We start from the raw sequence: 20,575 nt of genomic DNA on the forward strand, positions 1-20,575 counted from the left end.
ACCGCCACACATCCAGATGGTGGGGATGATATCCTAATTTGTGGCGTGTCGTGCGAAGTTGGAATTCGGCGGCAGGAATTAGGTGAAATGGCTCTGAATGTGAAAAGTTTTACCACCACTTCGGAAAAATTCTCATGGCTATATCTGGCGAAGACATCAGGAATAACAAATTATATAAACAATGGATACACTCACTTGAATTACAACAAGAATGTGTAACTCTTGCGATACATATTATCGTTTTCTTTTTTTCTTTATCCTTTTCAAGTGTAGTTTATTAGTATTTTCTTTGATTAACGCCAGTCTTACACATTTAAAACAATTTTTAAAGGATTAAAACGCGGGTAATTATAAATGTGTTCTACCAGTCCCCATGAAAACGAGATCTAAAAAGGTCTTGAACCGTCAGGTTAACTAAAATAATAATAAAAGCCCATGAAGGGTTCCGTAGCAGTAAGTAACATAATATAATTACTGTATAGAAAGGAAAATGATATTATATTACTTAAATGGAAAAGGCAAAAATCCTTTGCTCAAAATTATACATCGCAAATTAGCTCTCATCATTTACACGTATTAAAAAAACTACTTACTAGATCTCGTTCAAACCAATTATCGGTGGAAGTTTGCATGGTAATATACATCATATATTTTTTTTAGTTTTATCATTCTCTTATTTTAAAAGCTACAAGGGGACATACACATTTTACCACTTTGAAACTATTCAGTTTAGAAAAAAAATATACTAGAAACCTCAATTTTTTTAAACCCTATCCATAGATACCCCACGACTATGGATTTGATGAAAAAACTTTTTGAGTTTCAGTTCTAAGGGGGTATGCACCCCCAAAACTTATGTTTTTTTTTATTTTTGTGCGAAAATGTTAATGCGGTTCACAGAATACATATACTTACCAAGTTTCAACAGTATAGTTCTTATAGTTTTGGAAAAAAATTGCTGTGACGGACGGACAGACAGACATGACGAATCTATAAGGGTACCGTTTTTTGCCATTTGGCTACGGAAAAAATGTAACTTTTACGCAAAAATCTAATGTAAACCCACAGTTTTAGTCCTGCAAAAAGTGTTTTAGTTGATAAGTTGATTTTTATTTTTAATTAGAAAAAGATTAGTATAGGACGAAATGACCTTGAGATTAAGAATTATTTTTTTTATTCTTTTTTGGCGTCTTAAATATAATTGACAACCCTACTCAGCCGCGATAAACTACAGAAATAAGTTTATAAACAGTGCCGTGGTTTCGAGCTGATATGATTAAGTGTGGCCTGTTATCAGTCGCATTGCTGTTAGCTCAACGAGGACACGCGACATGTGAGTCATCTATTGATATTTTTACTTATCTAATTTAAATAATGAAAATGAAATAAAAAAAAATATTTACGTAAACTTACAAAAAGCATCTGTAAATAGTCATAAAATGTTCACAAGTGCGCAAAAGCAACAAAAAGTATATCACGTAAGTGATTAAAAATACGTCAATGGATGCTACAGGATCGCAAACTTCTTTATCCCCAATATATTTCATAATATTATAGTAACATTTTCCCATTAAAACAGTTTTTATATACGTCTTGGATGTTTTATCAGGCAATTCTGTTATGGTCGTGGGCAGCTTATTATAAAATCTACCAGAATTTCCCAAAAATGATATTTGCCTTAGTGGTTCTAAAACTGGGTATAGCAATTTTATGTTTATGTCCGGTATTTATGCATATTTTTCCTATAATATTATGATAGATATATTCTGATGGCACTGTTGGTATATTTATTTATTTTCGTGATTAGTCTCGACTTCCAAGACCGTATATAGCGCGAACAGCTAGCTCTCTTATGCAAAATGAAGATGCTATCAATATCGGCCACCGTACGCAAAATATACCAGTCTAGCCGTTGCTATATCCGATAGTTGCCTCATTTTCCAAACGGCGTAGAACGGCGCGAAGCCGAACATAATTTAGAGATTCTCAATAATGAAATTAAATGAAATGATTTATTTGTATGAATCGTGGTAACATTGTTGTTAACAATTATTTGGTGTACAGCACAATTCGCCAATATATCGGCATACAAATATTTGATTGTCAATATTGGAATTTTTATATTTATACGTCACTAATAAACATTACATAGTTTTAATTGTAATATAATATTAAATAAACATTAGTTTGTAGGTACCTCTCAAAAAATTACATTTAAATACTTATATTTTTGGCTAAAGAATTCTTTTAAACTATAAAAGCATTTATCTATTAGCCATAATTTTAATTTTTTATGCATTAATGTTTTAGGCATCTCTCTAATATTCTTTCGCAGGTTGTTTGAAGACCCTAATAAACTGTTTTTTACATTTAGTTTAACTATTTGTTCAGTAAATGTAATTAACCATTATACATAATTTATAAGTGCGTGTATGAATAAAGGATAACTGATTACAATTATTTTAACACCAGGAACAAAAATAAACTTATGCCTACTGCTCGGCTAAGTCGAGAAAGTACGACTTTTGTGGGACGTTGTATATTAAAGATCCCAGAAAATTTTCAAAACAAAGGTATTAGGAAATTTAAAAGAATTGATAAAATACGTTTGTGTGGTAAAGGTTACTGTAACATAAATGACTTTCTTAATGATACCACTGATTGGGAATCGAGCGACCGCTCACAGGCTTTTAAATAATATTTGTTAAGTTTTTGTATATATAGGAAAATCGTATATCGTGTTGGAAAAAAATAAGCTTTCTGAGAGCTTTCAACGAAAACGTTGTCTTTGAGATATAACAAAATAATGTACGGTGGAATTGTGTGTCGTATATAGGCCTATAGAAAAGTCCGCGATGGCATATGTCTATCACTAAAGGATAATCTTTAATCTTATATCTTTAAACGAGCAATTCTTGTATATATATATATACTTATATATATAATCTGAATCTCGGAAACGGCTCCAACGATTTTCATAAAATTAAGTATGCAGGGGATTTCGGGGGTGATAAATCGATCTAGCTAGGTTTCAATTTAAAAAAAATGCTTTTATCCATGTTTGAATGAGAAACAGCTACAATAACAATACAGAATGCAATGGTAAATTTCGCCACTATATACAAGACTATTATAGCTCAGATGGGACATTGGGTGATCCGGAAAGCAGAAGACCCCGGTTCGAATCCAGATGTCCTATTAGTTTTTTTTTTGTTCAAGTTTTGTACATTCTCAAAAATCCGAGCAAGGCTCGGTCGTCCGGATATTATATATAAATTACGTGACACGTTGTTTGTCCGCGATGGACTCTTAAACTAATGAATGGATTTAAATAGGGATTACTTCATGGAGTGCAGTTTAGTCCAACTTAAGATATAGGATACTTTTTATTTCGATTTGGGACCCATAATTATTTTTATTTCCAGTATTTGTTTTGTATGGATATATTTTCTATGAGATAATTAAGTGACGCACGGTTTGAGAATTCTGCTGTGAAACAATTTCATTATACCAACAAGGAGCTTACGTTACGAAATAATTCTTGATGTTTCGAAATAATATTGGCTAATTTCTATAAAACAGTATTTTTTTTTAATTATTATATATATATTATATTATATCCATTTTAATAATTCAAAAAATTGTCAACTATAAATTTGATAATAAAAGCTGTTTACAAAAACACGATATTAATCCTTTTCATTTTATTTCTACATAATATTATATAATAATTCAGTATTTTATTTAATTCAGTTTTATTATTTAACTCAATAAATTCATTACACATTTCCGATGTCCTTAGACTACATTATTCCCGAATACTTCCATATTTTTTTTTTTCTTTTGACAGAACAGCGTCTGTCGGGTTGACTAGTTTTTAGAATAAAACTAGGTGTTACCAAAAACTTCGTGCGCGTGCAATAGTTACTATAGGCATAATCTTTTACATACATACATACAAAACTCACGACTTGTTCCCGCCGAAGTAGGCAGAGATAATAGAATGCCATTTGCTTCTATCCTTACAAACCTCACGCACTTCCTCTACATTCATACATGCTCGCCGGCTGCGGGTGCTTCGGACCTCTCCTTTTCTCAAAACGTCCCCAATTTGGTCGACGAATGTTCTACGAGGTCTCCCGCGACCGACTTGCCCACACACACTTGCCTTATATATTTGATGCGTCATTCTTTCTCGCGCTCGTATTACCGCATTCGGAGTTGTATCAGTCAGTCTCACCCCACACATACTACGCAGTGATCGCATCTTAATTCTTTTTTTATGCTTCTTCTGCCATACCCAACTCTCATCATTTTTTATTTTTTAATATACTTTGTAAATAATACACAACAAAAGCTGTGCTTAATACATTTTCAAAAGCTACCAACTATAGATCTTCCATCCCCCTGTTTCATCATACACAGGTCTAAATTTTAAAAACGCTAGATCAAATATTTATTTATTTTTATCAAGTGCCTAAATACAAATTTTCATGGTGTTATATTCGATAGTGACGAACTTTCATACAAACTTCCACCCCCTATTTCAACCACGCCAAGCCTTTTATTCGCGATAATAGGTAGCATATGTCCTTTCCCAAGCTCTTGTCTATATCTGTAATAAATTTCATCAAAATAGGTTCAGTGGTTTCAACAAACAAACTTACATTCACATTTATAATATTAGTAGGGATTTCATTTTAGATAGGATTTCCGTAATCTGACTGATTACGCTGACTCGATTATTTCAAGCTGAATTAATCCGAACGAACATTAAGTCACTGGTAGTAAGTAGTTTGAAAATATATGCATTTTTGTGTGGATAGTAGAATATTTACCATGAAAATAATGTTAGTAGTTATTTTTTATGAAAATTAGGGATGAGATGAGCAGGACGTTCAGCTGATGTGAATTGATACGCCCTGCCTATTACAATGCAGTGCCGCTTATTAGGATTATTAAAAAACCCAAACATTCTGAGTGGCACTACAACTGCGATCGTCACCTTGAGACATAAGATGTCAAGTCTCATTTGCCCATTAATTTCACTAGCTACGGCGCCAATATTAAGTGAGTCACCGTATTTCTATTATAGGGGCCTTCTTGAGACCTGCATCTGCGGGCGAGAGATGTTCGAACGCCGATTTCCCTTTTTTGTATGGAAAAGGAGGAAAAACGAACGGATCATCTGGTGTTAAGTGATCCCCGCCGCTCACATTATTTTGCAACTCCAGAGGAATCACAGGAGCATTGTCGGCCTTTAAGGAAGGTGTATGCGCTTTTTTTGAAGGTATCTTACCTTACCTTACGGCTTTTTCCTATATGGGTAATATATACTGTGCTATAACTATCACAGTGTCAGGAAAGTGCCAAACTGACTTATTCTGTCCTCACCTCAAGAAGGGCGAATAGAACATGCATCTTTAAAATTAAAAAAAAAATAAGAAATACATGGTACACACTAAAAGTTTTGCACTTCTAGCTAATTGGAACTAGTTGAATTTCGAATGTTATATTTTTTTAAGCGTTGCAACTGAGGGTAAGTACAGAAGAACAAGACATAAAAACCCACTAAATCATGGACTTATTACTAAGGCTTGAATTTCTGAGGATTGACCTTGAAGGAAACGTTCAATTAGTCTATATTTTGAAGGTATTACGATTATGATATTTTAGAGCTTTTTCATTTATTGTTCAAAATAAAAATATACTTAAAATAAATAAAAATAATTATATAACTAAACACTTAGAAAACCCCTAAAGATCTTATCTGGATAAGTTGGCCCTCGCGATTTCTACGCTATATTAAAATAATAAATTCTAAATTATCTTATTCAGTAAAACTGTACAATATGTTCTTAAAGCTTTATATACATTTTCTAGATTATCTGGCAATACAGTTATTATATTAGTTATTGAGTTAATTAGCATTATTCTCCGTAGATGTGATTTGTGTTTGGAATACATAATTTTCTTTATTTTATTTTATTTGGAAAACTTACAGTGTTACAATAACTTAATTACTACATAATAGTGAGAACATTTTACACCATTTAATAGTTTTCGCATATTGTTTCTAATAACACATAGCATAATACAGGTACATCTTTTTTTTATACAAGTATTATATAAAATATGTTAATAATTACATAGGTATTACATTTATTATGTTCAAAGAGAATTTTAACACTACATTCAATTATTATATATTAACAGTTAGGAAAACACATTAAACCAGTTTTTATTCATTTTTGATCTGATAGAATTTGTGGGTGAATTAAACAGGTCAAAATCAGGAAAGCCTTTAAGATTATTTATGTAGTGAGATGCTCTTGAGAAGAATGAGTTTTGTTTGTAATTTGGAGCTCTTTAAATCTCTTTTCTTTCATTTCTACGCCTCTGACTCACTATTAAATTCAAATTAAATATCTACCTTTGTTATATATATTGCAGTATTTAAGCAAAATATGTAAACAATGAATATTTCTACACCTCTGATTAATGGGTCTATAATGATGCTATAAATCCTATTGGAAAGTCCATTGTCAATGCGACTTGCTCAGCAGACTGCAGAAGTATGCAAGTCCCAAGTCATAAATAATAAAAAACAAATTATTCGCAGATAAAATTTGATCTCTCACCTACATGTTACAATTTGACAACAAAATTTTATGAACGATGCGGGACTCGAACGCGTGACCTCTCGCGTTGTGTGCGAGTGTTCCGCTAACTGAGCTAACAGTTCGATTGACGTATCGTCATAAAATATTGTATGCTTTGTTCAACTCTCAGGTTGTGGCTTCATCAACAGGATCTACTTTACAGGAAGTTGAGACGTCACTCTTGTAAATCTAAACATTTCGATATGTTTTTAAAGTGATAACTCTCATAATATAATATCATATCCCTCTTTGAAATAATTTCAAATTTTTATTGTGTATTAATTACTTTAAAAATATAAATAATTGTCATAATTTTATGGTTTTCAGATAAGTGGAACAGGTCATGGGATTGGTAAGGAGATGGCGATTCGGTTTGCAGCACTTGGTGCCACCGTCGTGTGTGTTGATATTAACGATACCAGCAATGAGGAGACTGTCAAAATGATACAGGCACGGAAACAGAAAGCTTTTAAATATCGGTAGGTACTGACGTCTTTATGTGGCGCGGAGCTACAAGGCCGTATATAAATTAGTGATGCAACGGATCAAATCAAATCAAATCAAATCAAAATCAGTTTATACAAGTAGGTCACGAAAATGACACTTATAAATGTCAAAAAAAAATATTTTTCTTATAGAATCTACCGCTACTTCGTATAGGGTTGAGCTAATGAGAAGAAGTAGCAAGAAACTCATTGCCACTCTTTTATATCAAGATTTACAGATCATTTCAATTACAATATAATATGTGAAATGATGCAACAAACACACTCAAACGTCAAATAGTCAATGTCTTACACGAGTAAGTCAAAAAAATAATTGTAAATTTATACAAAAGTTATTGAGTACAGTAGCTGCATCATCCACATACACCATAAATCAATAAAGGTATTCTGTGAGCATTTTATAAGCGATTATAAATAAATAAACATGTATATATCCATATACATATATATACACAATAACTTTTAAGAATCTGAAACCGAGTCCCGGGCAACAGAATCACCCGCCACCACAAGCAGCGCCCGTTCACGAGCATGACGCATGAGCCAGCCATATTTTAGGGATGGGGACGACCCGTCCCATGTCGCCGCCACAAGCAGTGACATTTAAGCGAGCATGATGAAACCTGTTACGAGAACTCAGCAAACAACAATAAAATAATCCTAATACATCCATATAATCCTACATATCATGCAATACTCACCAAATACCTCTACTTACAATTTGACGATTCTGCTTAAACTTGTAATTAATAATATATTTTTACTAACAATAATCAAAAGCTCAATCCTTTAGGGTAATCTAATCAAAATCACCTTATTCAGGCAGGTCAAGGAAATGCCTTTTCTTTTTATATCCACCTCCTTTGAGGGTTGAGCTTTAATAAGAAGTGGCAAGAAACTCTTTGTGGCAATCACTCACAAATCATTTCAATTACAATATATGTAAAGTGATGCAGCAATAATACTCAAATTACAAATACTCAAAAAAAAATTTAAAATGTAAATTAATACGTAAAAAACAAGAGCTATTGAGCACATTCACGGCCGACTACTACTGTATCAACAATAATACCAGGCATGGTACAGTTGATGCATCAATTCACACACACCGTAAATAAATAAAGGTATTTAGCGACCATTTTATTAGCAATTATAAAAAATGTATTTTTTTTTATTTTAAAACCATGAGGTAGAGTTACCGGCTAGAGGATCATCCTGCCACCGCAAGCAGCGCCCGTTCATGAGCATGACGCATGGGCCAGCCATCGCCTCCCTCGACCATATTTTAGGGAAGGGAACGACCCGTCCCACGTCGCCGCCACAAGCAGTGACATTTAAGCGAGCATGATGAAAACTGTCACAGGAACTCAACCAAATAACAAAAAACAAGAATGTTCATCTAAAATATATTCAACAACACTCACTAAACACCTCTACTCATAAATTGACCATTTTGCTTTTAGTATAAATTATCAATTTTTCAAAAATTATTCATAATTATAAATACTATTATATTTAATTAAGGGTAACTATAGCTCAAATCTTTTAGAGCAATTCATACCCATACTTTCTTATCATCTGAATAATCGTTTAAATTGTAATATGATTTTTCCATAAGTTTATGTTTAATATAGGCTTTGAACTTGTTGAGGGACATTTCCATAATGTTCTCAGGAAGCTTATTATAAAATCTAAATCTATCTCTATCTCTGTTTCTGTTTCCGCAAGTGCGGAAGTTCCGCGCGCTTTTTAACATTCGTTTCTGCTTCTGTTTCCGCTATTTCTATAACGGAGATACAATCGGAAGTTTACGACGGCTGCCATTAGTTCGCCAATATTTGTCGGTACCCCCTTGCAGCGTCGCCAGTGAGCAATTATTTGGCGGAGCTGGTCTTATATTCAAATTCAAATATTTTTATTCAAAATAAGATTTAAAATCACTTTTTGAACGTCAAAAACTGCCTCAGACCTGAGAAGAATGGGCGCAATAAACTCAGCGGGCTTTTTTTTTAAATATTAATATACGAAGAACACCGGAACAGATTGTTATTTGTAAAAGCGGCCAAATTACTTTTCATGAAATATAACTAACCACTACTTGATTTTGAATATTAATAAAATGTTCAGTTGCAAATTTGCAATATTGTTTTCTATAGTAGATTTCTAATATATCTATTTCTAATCTAGATTTGGTGTATTTGATACTTTAAAAAGACATATATTTGAAAATTATATTTTCACTTAGAACATATTATTTACATTTCCGTTTCTGCATCCGCTTTCTGCTAAAATTTACTTTTGACATCTGTTTCCGTTTCTGCTTCCGCTAAGACACTTCCGTTGCATCACTAATATAAATGCACGATTAGACCTACTTAACCGTTATCATAAAGTAAAAAGTTAAAATTAGTAAATTTTCCATATATCATTTCGGAATAACCAAGTAATCTAGTAGCCGTGCGCTAGCGTAGGCACTGACAGTTGCTAGTCCCACGTTGGGCCTTTCAGAACTCGTAGGTGAGTAGATTAATTTTTTTGTTAATAATATATACATTTTTTAAATTTCAATTTTTTTATTTATGAAATGGAATTTATTTATTGCGCCGAAAACAGTATACATCTTAAATTTATTGTAGTGTCTTCTATTCTTCTAATTTAAATTACTTTCTTACTTTCTTTTTACTTTGCCCTGTACTTTCTCCGGGGCGTAAAAAGAATAGGGGAGTCCCAGGCCCGTGGGTGTCGTAAGAGGCGACTAAGGGCTTTTTAGAAGTGGGAGAGTCACGCTGCCGTCTTATGACGTCAGCACAATCGGGCCAGACTCGTCCGGGTTAATTACCACACTCGCACAGAATACCGGCGTGAAGTAGCGGCCTAGTGCCGCTATGTTTCGCATAGGTTAGTGTCGAGGACCGGAGGCCATCCCTTCCCCCCCCCCCCTCACAAATTATGAGAGCGGTCCGTAAAAAGATATTACCCCAGGAGGGTACCAGCTCTACCAGAGCCGGAGAATCCCTCCCCGAGCACTCTCGCTCGGGCCGCCCTTCGTATTCTGGGGTGGGCACAGAACCGCGCATGACCGAGGACAAACGAGGCAGTAACACCACGGCACCCCGCTCCACGCTCAACGTGGACTTTTGCAATATCAGGGGAATTCACTCCAATTTAATCGCCGTCCACCACCACCTTGAGACGGCGCAGCCGGCCTTGTGTTTCCTTACGGAGACGCAGATATCTCGACCTAGCGATACGTCATATTTAACGTACCCCGGGTACAAAATTGAGCACAACTTTTTGCCTCATGCCGGGGTATGTGTGTACGTTAGGGAGGATATCTGCTGTCGCCGTCTCGGCAATTTTGAGGGTAGGGACCTGTCTACTCTCTGGCTCCGCGTTGATTTAGTCGACCGCGTCCGTATCTATGCGTGTGTCTACAGGTCCCATAGTGGTAACGCAGAAACCGATCATCTCATGGGCTGCGTTCAAGCTGCAATTGACGTCGTGCTTGCACAGATCCCCTCCGCTGAAATCGTGGTCTTGGGTGATTTCAACGGGCACAATGCCGAATGGCTTGGATCACGTACCACAGACTACGCAGGGCGATCTGTGCATAATTTTGCATTGGCGTATGGTCTGTCCCAATTGGTTGAGTCGCCAACGCGGCTCCCGGATGTGGATAGCCACATGCCGTCCTTATTAGATCTTCTGCTGACTACACATCCCGATGGTTACCAGGTCTTTGTCGACGCCCCTCTTGGAACGTCCGACCATTGCCTGGTCAGGAGTGTAGTGCCTATCCGACGCCAACGTCGCAGACCACCAGCGACCCGCTGCGTTTGGCACTACAAGTCAGCAGATTGGGATAGGATGCGTTCCTTTTTTGCATCCTACCCTTGGCAAGGTTTGTTTCTCTTCGGGTGATCCTAGTGCCTGCGCCATTGCAGTAGGCGATGTGATACTGCAGGGCATGGATATTTTTATACCAAGCTCTGTAGTACCGATCGGTGGCATATCACAGCCCTGGTTCGATGCGTCAGTTAAAGCAGCATCTGACTGCAAAAAACAGGCGTATCGAACTTGGGTTGCGGCGCTGGGCACAAAGGATCCGAACTGCAAAGTTCTTAAGAGGAAATATAACCGTGCCTCCAGATTTTTTAAGCGGCAAATCGCCCGTGCGAAGTCTAAGCACGTCGTCAAAATCGGCGAGCAGCTTTCCAGTTACCCGACCGGAACACGCAAGTTCTGGTCGTTGTCGAAAGCTGCTCTTGGTAACTTCAACCAGCCGTCCATGCCGCCGTTGCACATGAGGAATGACACCCTGGCCCATACGGCAAAAGAGAAAGCCGAGCTCCTGTGCGCTCTTTTCGCCTCCAACTCGACTCTTGACGACAACGGAAAAACACCGCCGACCATCCCGCGGTGTCAGAGCTGTATGCCTGAAGTACAGTTCAGACAGAAAACTGTTAGGCGAGCTCTGTTTTCGTTGGACGTCAGGAAGTCGAGCGGGCCGGATGGCATTTCTCCAATCGTGCTTAGAATGTGTGCCCCTGAGTTGACGCCGGTGCTAACGAGTTTATTCCGGCACTCTTATTCCAAAGGCGTAGTCCCTGACTCATGGAAGTCAGCCCTTGTCCATCCGATCCAAAAAAAAGGAGACAGTTCGGATCCGGCGAACTAAAGGCCTATTGCTATCACCTCCCTGCTCTCCAAAATCATGGAGAGCATAATTAGCCACCAGCTTTTAGTATACCTAGAGGGTCACCAGTTGATTAACGACCGACAGTACGGGTTTCGCCATGGACGGTCGGCAGGTGATCTTCTGGTATACCTAACACATAGATGGGCGGCGGCTATTGAAAGCAAGGGGGAAGGCCTGGCAGTTAGCCTGGATATAGCGAAGGCCTTTGATCGTGTATGGCACAAGGCGCTCTCAAAACTTCCATCATTTGGGCTTCCCGAGAGCTTGTGCAAGTGGACCTCCAGCTTCCTCACTGGGCGTAGCATACAGGTCGTTGTCGACGGATATTGCTCGAACCCGAAGCCCGTGAATGCTGGAGTGCCCCAAGGCTGTGTGCTATCTCCTACGTTGTTTCTTCTGCATATCAATGATATGTTGGACACCTCCAACATGCATTGCTATGCAGATGACAGCACTGGTGATGCCGTATACACGGGCCATGCAGGTCTCTCTCGGGAAATCGTCGACCAGTGCCGGGAGAAACTTGTGTCTTCTATCGAGTCCTCTCTCGAGAAGGTCGCGGAATGGGGTAAATTGAACCTTGTCCAATTTAACCCCCAGAAGACTCAAGTTTGCGCGTTTACCACTAAAAAAACCTCATTTGTCGTATCACCGCTCTTCGAGAACACTTCTCTTAAAGCCGCGCCTAGTATCGGAATACTGGGTCTCGAAATCTCGAGCGATTGCCAATTCCATGGCCATCTGGAAGGCAAAGCCAAATTGGCTTCGAAGAAGCTGGGCGTCATCAATAGAGCACGGCAATACTTCAAGCCGGCCCACATTCTAGCGCTCTACAAAGCGCAGGTCCGGCCACACATGGAGTATTGCTGTCATCTCTGGTCTGGTGCACCCCAGTATCTGCTCGATCCATTTGACCGCGTGCAACGTAGAGCAGCTCGAATTGTCGGGGACTCAGTGCTCTGTGAACGGCTGGATCACTTGGCGTTGCGTAGAGACGTCGCTTCATTGTGTGTCTTCTACCGCATTTATCACGGGGAGTGTTCCGAAGAGCTGTTTAACCTGATTCCTGCCGCCGAATTTCACCATCGCACGACACGCCACAAGTTAGGATATCATCCCCACCATCTGGATGTGTGGCGGTCCTCCACAGTGCGGTTTTCAAGAAGCTTTCTCCCTCGTACTACAAAGCTGTGGAATGAGCTTCCTTGTGCGGTGTTTCGGGGACGATACGACATGGGTACCTTCAAAAAAAGCGCGTACACCTTCCTTAAAGGCCGGCAACGCTCTTGTGATTCCTCTGGTGTTGCAAGAGAATGTGGGCGGCGGTGATCACTTAACACCAGGTGACCCGTACGCTCGTTTGTCCTCCTATTCCATAAAAAAAAAAAAAAAAAAAAATTAGCATGCAAAAGTTTACATAAAATTTAAAAAAAATCCTTATCACTATATTTTTTTATCGAATAATTATTTAAACAGGAGTCCATTAAATCGTATCTGTGGTAAGTTTTTTATTTCTAGAGGTAGATGATTAAATAATTTTGTACACATTGCGTAGCAACTATTTAGGTATAATGTTGTTCTGGGACAGTGGCCATAAACCAGTCTATCCAGTAATCTGGTTGAACGAGGATTAAATTCAATGGCCCTTTTAAATAAATGATTATTTTGTTTAACAAATTTACACGCTTCAAATATTGGACAATGTCAAAATATTTAACTCGTTAAATAAGTCTTTACATGAACTCCATATATACTACGAATACATTTTTTGAGCAGCAAATGATATTATTATATGTGATAAAGAAACAAAAAACAGCGTACCACACGAACTCGAACGAACATATTACGAACTTGTTCAGAAATTCGTACATTTTTTATAATTACAATAGATCCTATATTAGACGGTGACCGGTGCCCTTCGCTTCACCTAAACAAATGCATACAGGTATAAAAAAATCATTTTTTTTTTAATCTTAAAACCTTATATCGAAATTTGTAGAGGTTTAATCATTACAATACTTTTTTCAGTTATCCCTGCTCTTGTAATTAAATAATGTCACAGCAAAACTATAAAACCGTTCGTTAAAAATTTTCCTTAAAGTAATCTTTATTTATACAATGAAAATGGTCTTTGTTTGAGGCTCTTTCACGCCTAAACCACTGATCGTATCGACATGAAACTACCACCATTCGATGCGAAATTTATCCTAGATTTCCATCGTTCCTTCATTAATTTATTTCCTTTTAAAATTCGCCAGCGAAGCAGGCGGTAACGGCTAGTGTTTACATAAAAATGTAACATCGCTCATTGATCAAGTTGGACTAAAATGAGGGTATTTCATCTTGAACATGATACGAGATTCATCACCAATATATGTTATTATTCATCTGATATATTGGGGTAATAAGTAATAACAGATACCCAAACTAGAGATTTCACTTTCCAAGTGTCAACTGAACCGTTACAGATGTGACGTGACAGAGCGGTCAGCGGTGATGCAGTTGGCAGAGCGGGTCCGGAAGGAGGTGGGAGACGTGGCAGTGCTGGTAAACAACGCGGGCATGATGCCCTGCAACCCGGTTCTGCAGCAGACCGAACAGGAGATCACACTGATGAACAAGCTCAACATCAATGCTAACATTTGGGTTTGTTCCTTTTAATACGGAATCTTTGAACATGATTTTGACCCCCTTCAAAACGTCGGATTAACTCGAAACTTTGCATACTTATTAAGCACCGATGGCAGTTTAATATAACAAAAATAAATGTAAAATAAATCTTAATAAATTTCAATTTAAAATACTGTAAGAAGAAATGATTTTATTGTAAAAAAGCTTGGGTTGCTTTTCAGGATATTATCAAAATAACCCTTCTACTCATATCTGTTCATAAAATATTTATAACTATTGATACCATGCACCCCGCGCTTTTTTTACAATAAAATCATTTTTTCTTACACTATTTTTAATTAAAATTAGCGTATTTTTTAGTTTTTTTAAACTTTTATTTATTTTTCTTTCGTTTAAAGTCGTATCATTTATCAAAACGTTCAATGGCGTAACGTAAAGATAATCCAGCATCACAGGCTTTTATTTACGTTTTTTGGTACCAAACAGTGCAGCTAATCCTTTGTAACAGGTGGGCTGAAAAGTTCGTAGGCTAATACAGTAAAACATATTTTTTAATATTTTTTTTTGTTCAATATAGTTAGTTGCCTTCGAGGGCGATACATCGATTTTGGTCACACAATTTTTCCAACCCTTTATTAAAATAAGATTTCTCCTTAACCATAAAATAGGCCTTAGTTGTGGCTATTACCACTTCATCAGCGCTGATTTTTTTTCAGCGAGTATTCTTTTGAGGTCTGCAAACAAAAAAAAGTCACTGGGAGCCAGATTTGGAGAATATGGTGGATAGAGAAGCAATTCGTAGCCTAATTCGTGAAATTTTGCCATCGTTTTCATTGATTTGTGACACGGCGCATTGTCTTGATGGAACAGAACTTCTTTCTTCTTCGAATGAGGCCGTTTTTTCGCGATTTCATCCCCTAAACGCTCTAATAACGCTGTATAATAGTCGCCGTTGATGGTCTGGCCCTTTTCGCGGTAATCATTGAATATTTTACCGCGTCGACACTCTAGCTCCTCCCATGTCCAAGTTACATCAGCTGGTGCCAGGGCTGCTGCTTCGACTGACGAAGACAGCAAGCGTCGCAAATATGTCGGTCTCAATGAGTCTTATTACATCTTTGAGCCATTTGGTGTCGAGACACTTGGCCGGTGGGGCCCAGGCGCGGATAATGTACTTCTCGCCTTAAAAGGGCAACCCCAGTGTTGGCAGCTATTTCGGTTAACGGATCAGCCTAACTATCCAACGTGGAAATGCTGCCAGTATTCTTGGTACGCTTCCCCGTAGTGATTGTTTTAATTTTATGTAATTATTAATAATATTAGTATTTTTGAATATAGTTTTGTTTGAATAAATCTATCATCATCATACCACGTGTGTCCCAGAATACTCATGCCATAACTTTCTTAGCCGACTGTTGTGACTTTGCTCGCTTTGGAATTGGTTCATCGCGTATAGTCCACTCGACCGACTGTCGATTTGACTTTGGAATGTAGTGATGGAGCCATGTTTCGTCTATTGTGATATATCGACGGATAAATTCATCTTTATTACGATTTAATATCACTAAACATTGCTGCGAATCATCAATACGTTGCTGTTTTTGATCGATTGTGAGCACCCACTTTGCATAGAGTTTTCGCATGTCCAAATATTGAGGCTCGATATGTCGAGCACGTTCTTTTTTCCTTAATCTCAGATACCTCGATCAACTTCATTTTATGATGATTTAAAATTATTTTGTGCACTTTTATTATGTTTTCTTCGGAAACTGCCTCTTTGGGGCGTCCACGACGCGCATCGTCTTCGATGCTCATTTCACCTCTTTTAAACACAGGAAACCACTTCTCAACCGTTGATTTTTTGGTGCAGAGTCCGCATAATGCATATCAAGCCAAGTCTTGGCTCCAACGATATTTTTTTTTCGTCAAAAAGAAATGTTTAAAAATTTAATTAACACACGAAATTCTTTCTTATCCATTTTTAAACAGAGAAAAAAAAAGTTACTTCACTTAAAAATGCTATTTCTCACGAACTAATTGACCGGAAGTTGTAATATTTATACACTTGTGTTTGAAAGGTTATGACGGCTATACACGACACTTAAATCAGTGGCTATATCGGGGTGGTCCCTAGATCGTACTTTAAATCGGCACGTGTATAGACAAATCGTAACAGAAATTTTATTGTTTACCCTAATTCAAAAATCGCTTCGGGCGAACTCACGATTTAGGGACGATTATCGTCTAGGGAGCGTGGTCGGCGCGTGTGTAGCGGAATCGGGACTGATTTTTATCAGTATGCGCGCGAGTGCTACGGCGATACGACGAGCTTGCGCTGGTCCGAGTTATTTCGCGCCATTTATTTTATTTCCTGTAGCAGGTTATACTCTTTGTTTCGCGCGAAAACATGGCGAAGGAGCGAGAAGCGTGGACAAAAACAATTGATCTCATCAGGGAATTATCTTATTTGTGGGATAAAAAACACAAAGAATACTTCAACCGCGACATGAGACAGGAGGTATTCAGAATGCTATTGCAACTTTTTAATGAAGAGACCGGCAAAAACACAACACTGGCGGACTTTAAGAAAAAGCCTGAAAATATGCGTACTACGTATGGAAGAGAGCTGAAAAAGGTAAGATTATGTAGAATCTGTGAAAAGGCTATAGAGATTCGCCACTTATAGCTAATATTTACAGCTACAAGAGGAGGGCTATATTTTCATATGGTATGCAGCAAAAGCTTACGGTACAACCTTCTCCTCAACCATCCCATTATATGACACCACAATCCCCTCAAACATCTTCGCAGCCGTATTCTTCATCGTCGAACACTGAATTTCCAAACTGTACATTTAGTGATACAACAATTAAAATAGGAACTGGCGCAGATATGAAGGATTTTTTGATCTTCAAAAAAAAAGAACACAAGTAAATAATATTAATACATACCTTATATTTTTTTAAATAAATGAAAAAATGGTTTTTAATTGGTGTTTTTAATTATTCTATAAGAATTTAGTCTACTTAGCTTAATGAAGTGTTTCAAACATTTATAGATAGCGGAGCATGTCTCTGGAATCATTGTGGACATAAGTTGCGGCGATATTACGGCACTGAATTTTAAATCCTCATAGCTTTGTCCAGTTGCTAGAAAACGTTAAGTAACTGCAAGTCGTTCTCTCGGACTTATGGATTCTCGCATTACGGTATCCTGTTTTTGTATTAATGGTGTCACCATATTGAGGAGCTCTTCAAAACACTCAGAATCCATTCTTAAAAAGTTTCTGAACTCATCTGCTTCTAAATGTCTCATCACGTTCATGTGGCTTAATTCATGACGTTTCATCAACCAGTTTTTAACCCAGGTCCTCCTTTTTCGTCGCTGGTTAGGTGGCACCATAGTAAGTGCCAAGACAATGCCTATTTTTTGCTGCTTTGAGAGTGTCGGCGGCATCTCGGATCAACGAGCAGTCTGTTGCACGGTCGGTTACGTACTGACTGCCAGCGACGTGTGTAGAGAATAGGCGATTTCATACCCACTAGCACTGTCCCGATATCGCCACTGATTTTAGTGTCGTGTATAGCCGCTTTTAGTACTAACCAAAAATCATATGAATTTAATTCTAGTAACGCCATCTATGTGTTAGCCTACGAACTTTTCAGCCCACGCTATATTTACTAAACACCCATCGTACTTTTCGCATATAAACGAATAAAATTGTAGGTTGGTGCATTTTTTTTTATAAATGATAGCTAATTTTATTTAGATCACATTTGATTTGATTGATTGCTGAGTGATTACATTATTGCCGCCCATATGAAGAATAATTACGAGACCATAGCCTATGCCGACATATTAGCAACGGTAAGTTCTTCGAGCTCAAAGGTCTGATTGAAGTTTCATAGAATACTATTTATTGAATTTTGAATCCGCAATAACTTTTGAATGCATTAACCGATTATCACTCGGTTGGCGGCATTCGACGCAGCCTCATAAACAACCGCAGTTAAGTTTGAATTGATCGAACTAAGAATTTCGGAGTAATCCCTAAAAAACACTTTTTTCAGTTTTCTTTCGTTCACGATGTCTCTCGAACGAATCAACCGATTTTGACTTGGCAGCGAACGCCGTGGGTTTTTTATCTTAAAAGCTGATTATCATCTAAGTTTGGCCAAGCCCTTTCGAATGGCGGCGCCAACCGCAATGGAATATGTCAAACATACTTTCAAACACACACACATACATACAGACATGGTGACGAGAGTAGTCAGGGAGGCTTCACCTTCGCACGACACGCCACAAGTTAGGATATCACCCCACCATCTAGATGTGTGGCGGTCCTCCACAGTGCGGTTTTCAAGGAGCTTTCTTCCACGTACTACAAAGCTGTGGAAAAGCTTCGTGGGACCTCAGAACGACGCGATGTCGTGTGATTTGATGATAATTCTACTACGGAATTTATAACCAATAATATAATAATAATTGGTAACCCATAACTTCCCAATTAATGAAATTTTTCAATTTTCTTAGTGGGAAGTTAAAAATATAATGTTGAAATTATAGATGATTCAAGCGTTCTTACCGGTAATGGTGCAGAGGAACTATGGCCACATAGTGGCAATGTCATCGATGGCTGGTCTCCAGGGTATCAAGAACCTGGTTCCGTACTGCGGCTCCAAGTACGCAGTCAAAGGTATCATGGACAGCCTTGCTGTGGAGCTGCGGAGCGACCCTAGGGATCTCAGTGGAGTATGTAAAATATGTGTTTCTTCTCAAATTCATTTATTTGTCTTGCTTGAAATAATGACTATATCAATTAATCCAAAATTTCTCATGACACTCAGATAAAGCTGACTACAATATTCCCCTACATCATCAACACTGGCCTCTGTAAGAAACCTCGCATCAGGTTCAAGAATCTGATGAAGGTGGTGGAGCCCGGTGAAGCAGCCGATATCATCATCAACGCAATGAGGAGAGAGTACACAGAGATCAGTATCCCACAGGACTTGCATTATCTCAACAGAGTAAGCGCTTATATACATTAATTATGACGAGTTGTCAATCTAACATAATAATATTTAAAAGCAGCTGTTTCCTGCGAATTTTACTATGCTCCACGTGTATCTGTACAGAAATTCTATTGATCTTCAAATAAATGCAGTTTGATTTTTCTCCATTTAATCATTTGTCTGATCTAGTAATTTGATAACAACTCAAAATTCTTCTAAATATTACAAGAATCGAAATACCGCTGAGAAGCTTTTGGGTTGATTCCAACGGCTCAATTCCACCACCGGACACTACGTCAAAAGGCAAAATACCACCCGCATTGACGTCTGGCATCCCAAAACCGCGCGTTTTGCGAGAAATTTCGTGCCTCGCCCAGCCACTTTGTGGAATCAATTACCGGCTGCTGTTTTTCCGAACCGATACAACTGAGGGACCTTCATGAAAAGAGCGTACCTTAAAGGCGGAGACTCCTTTGCACAGGATGCCGGCTAGATTATGGATACACCAACGGTGCCTATTTCTGCCGTGAAGCAATAACGTGTAAACATTACTGAATTTCGGTTTAAAGAGCGCCGTAGCTAGTGACATTACTGGGCAAATGAGACTTAACTTATCTTATGTCTCAAGGCGACGAGCGCAATTGTAGCGCCGCTCAGAATTGTTGGGATTTTCAAGAAAGGCATATCAATTACCATCAGCTGAACGTCCTGATCGTCTCGTCCCTTATTTTCGTAAAAAAGAACACTTTAGCATTTGTTTTCGTTGCAGTACATATACCGTCTGTTGCCACTCGAAGCTGGCTGCACCTGGATGGATTTCATTGACGCTGGAGTTGATGCTCACGGCTAAACTGAAGCTAAACGTTTTGTCATTATAAAGTGAGATTATTTTTGCATAAGGTTCTTGTTATTATAATTATATACTTTTGCAGTGCTCTGTGTTTTATTGGGCACGAGCCCGTGACTTTGTCCGCGTAAGTTTCGTTTAAGCGTTAGGGCTTATAATGTAATATTAACTTTTGAAGTAATACTTCTTTATTGAAGAAGAAGAACATGATTTTA

At 37.9% G+C, this 20,575-nt stretch overlaps 1 protein-coding gene and 1 long non-coding RNA gene across 2 annotated transcripts in view; one reads left to right on the forward strand and one right to left on the reverse strand.

The window, feature by feature from the left end:
• LOC126968774 (uncharacterized) overlaps positions 1-20,575 on the reverse strand; it is a 384,859-nt gene that overhangs the window by 238,833 nt on the left and 125,451 nt on the right. The gene's annotated exons all lie outside the window — the stretch shown is intronic.
• On the forward strand, positions 6,995-20,447 carry LOC126968740 (epidermal retinol dehydrogenase 2-like). The gene is made up of 5 exons (XM_050813850.1): positions 6,995-7,141; positions 14,336-14,513; positions 19,065-19,250; positions 19,346-19,528; positions 20,283-20,447. Exons 1-5 carry the CDS (start codon positions 7,023-7,025, stop codon positions 20,361-20,363), a joined length of 747 nt encoding a protein of 248 aa, XP_050669807.1. The 5' UTR covers positions 6,995-7,022; the 3' UTR covers positions 20,364-20,447.

This window comes from Leptidea sinapis, chromosome 16 (genome assembly GCF_905404315.1).
Source record: "Leptidea sinapis chromosome 16, ilLepSina1.1, whole genome shotgun sequence".
NCBI classification, from domain to species: Eukaryota; Metazoa; Arthropoda; class Insecta; order Lepidoptera; family Pieridae; genus Leptidea; species Leptidea sinapis.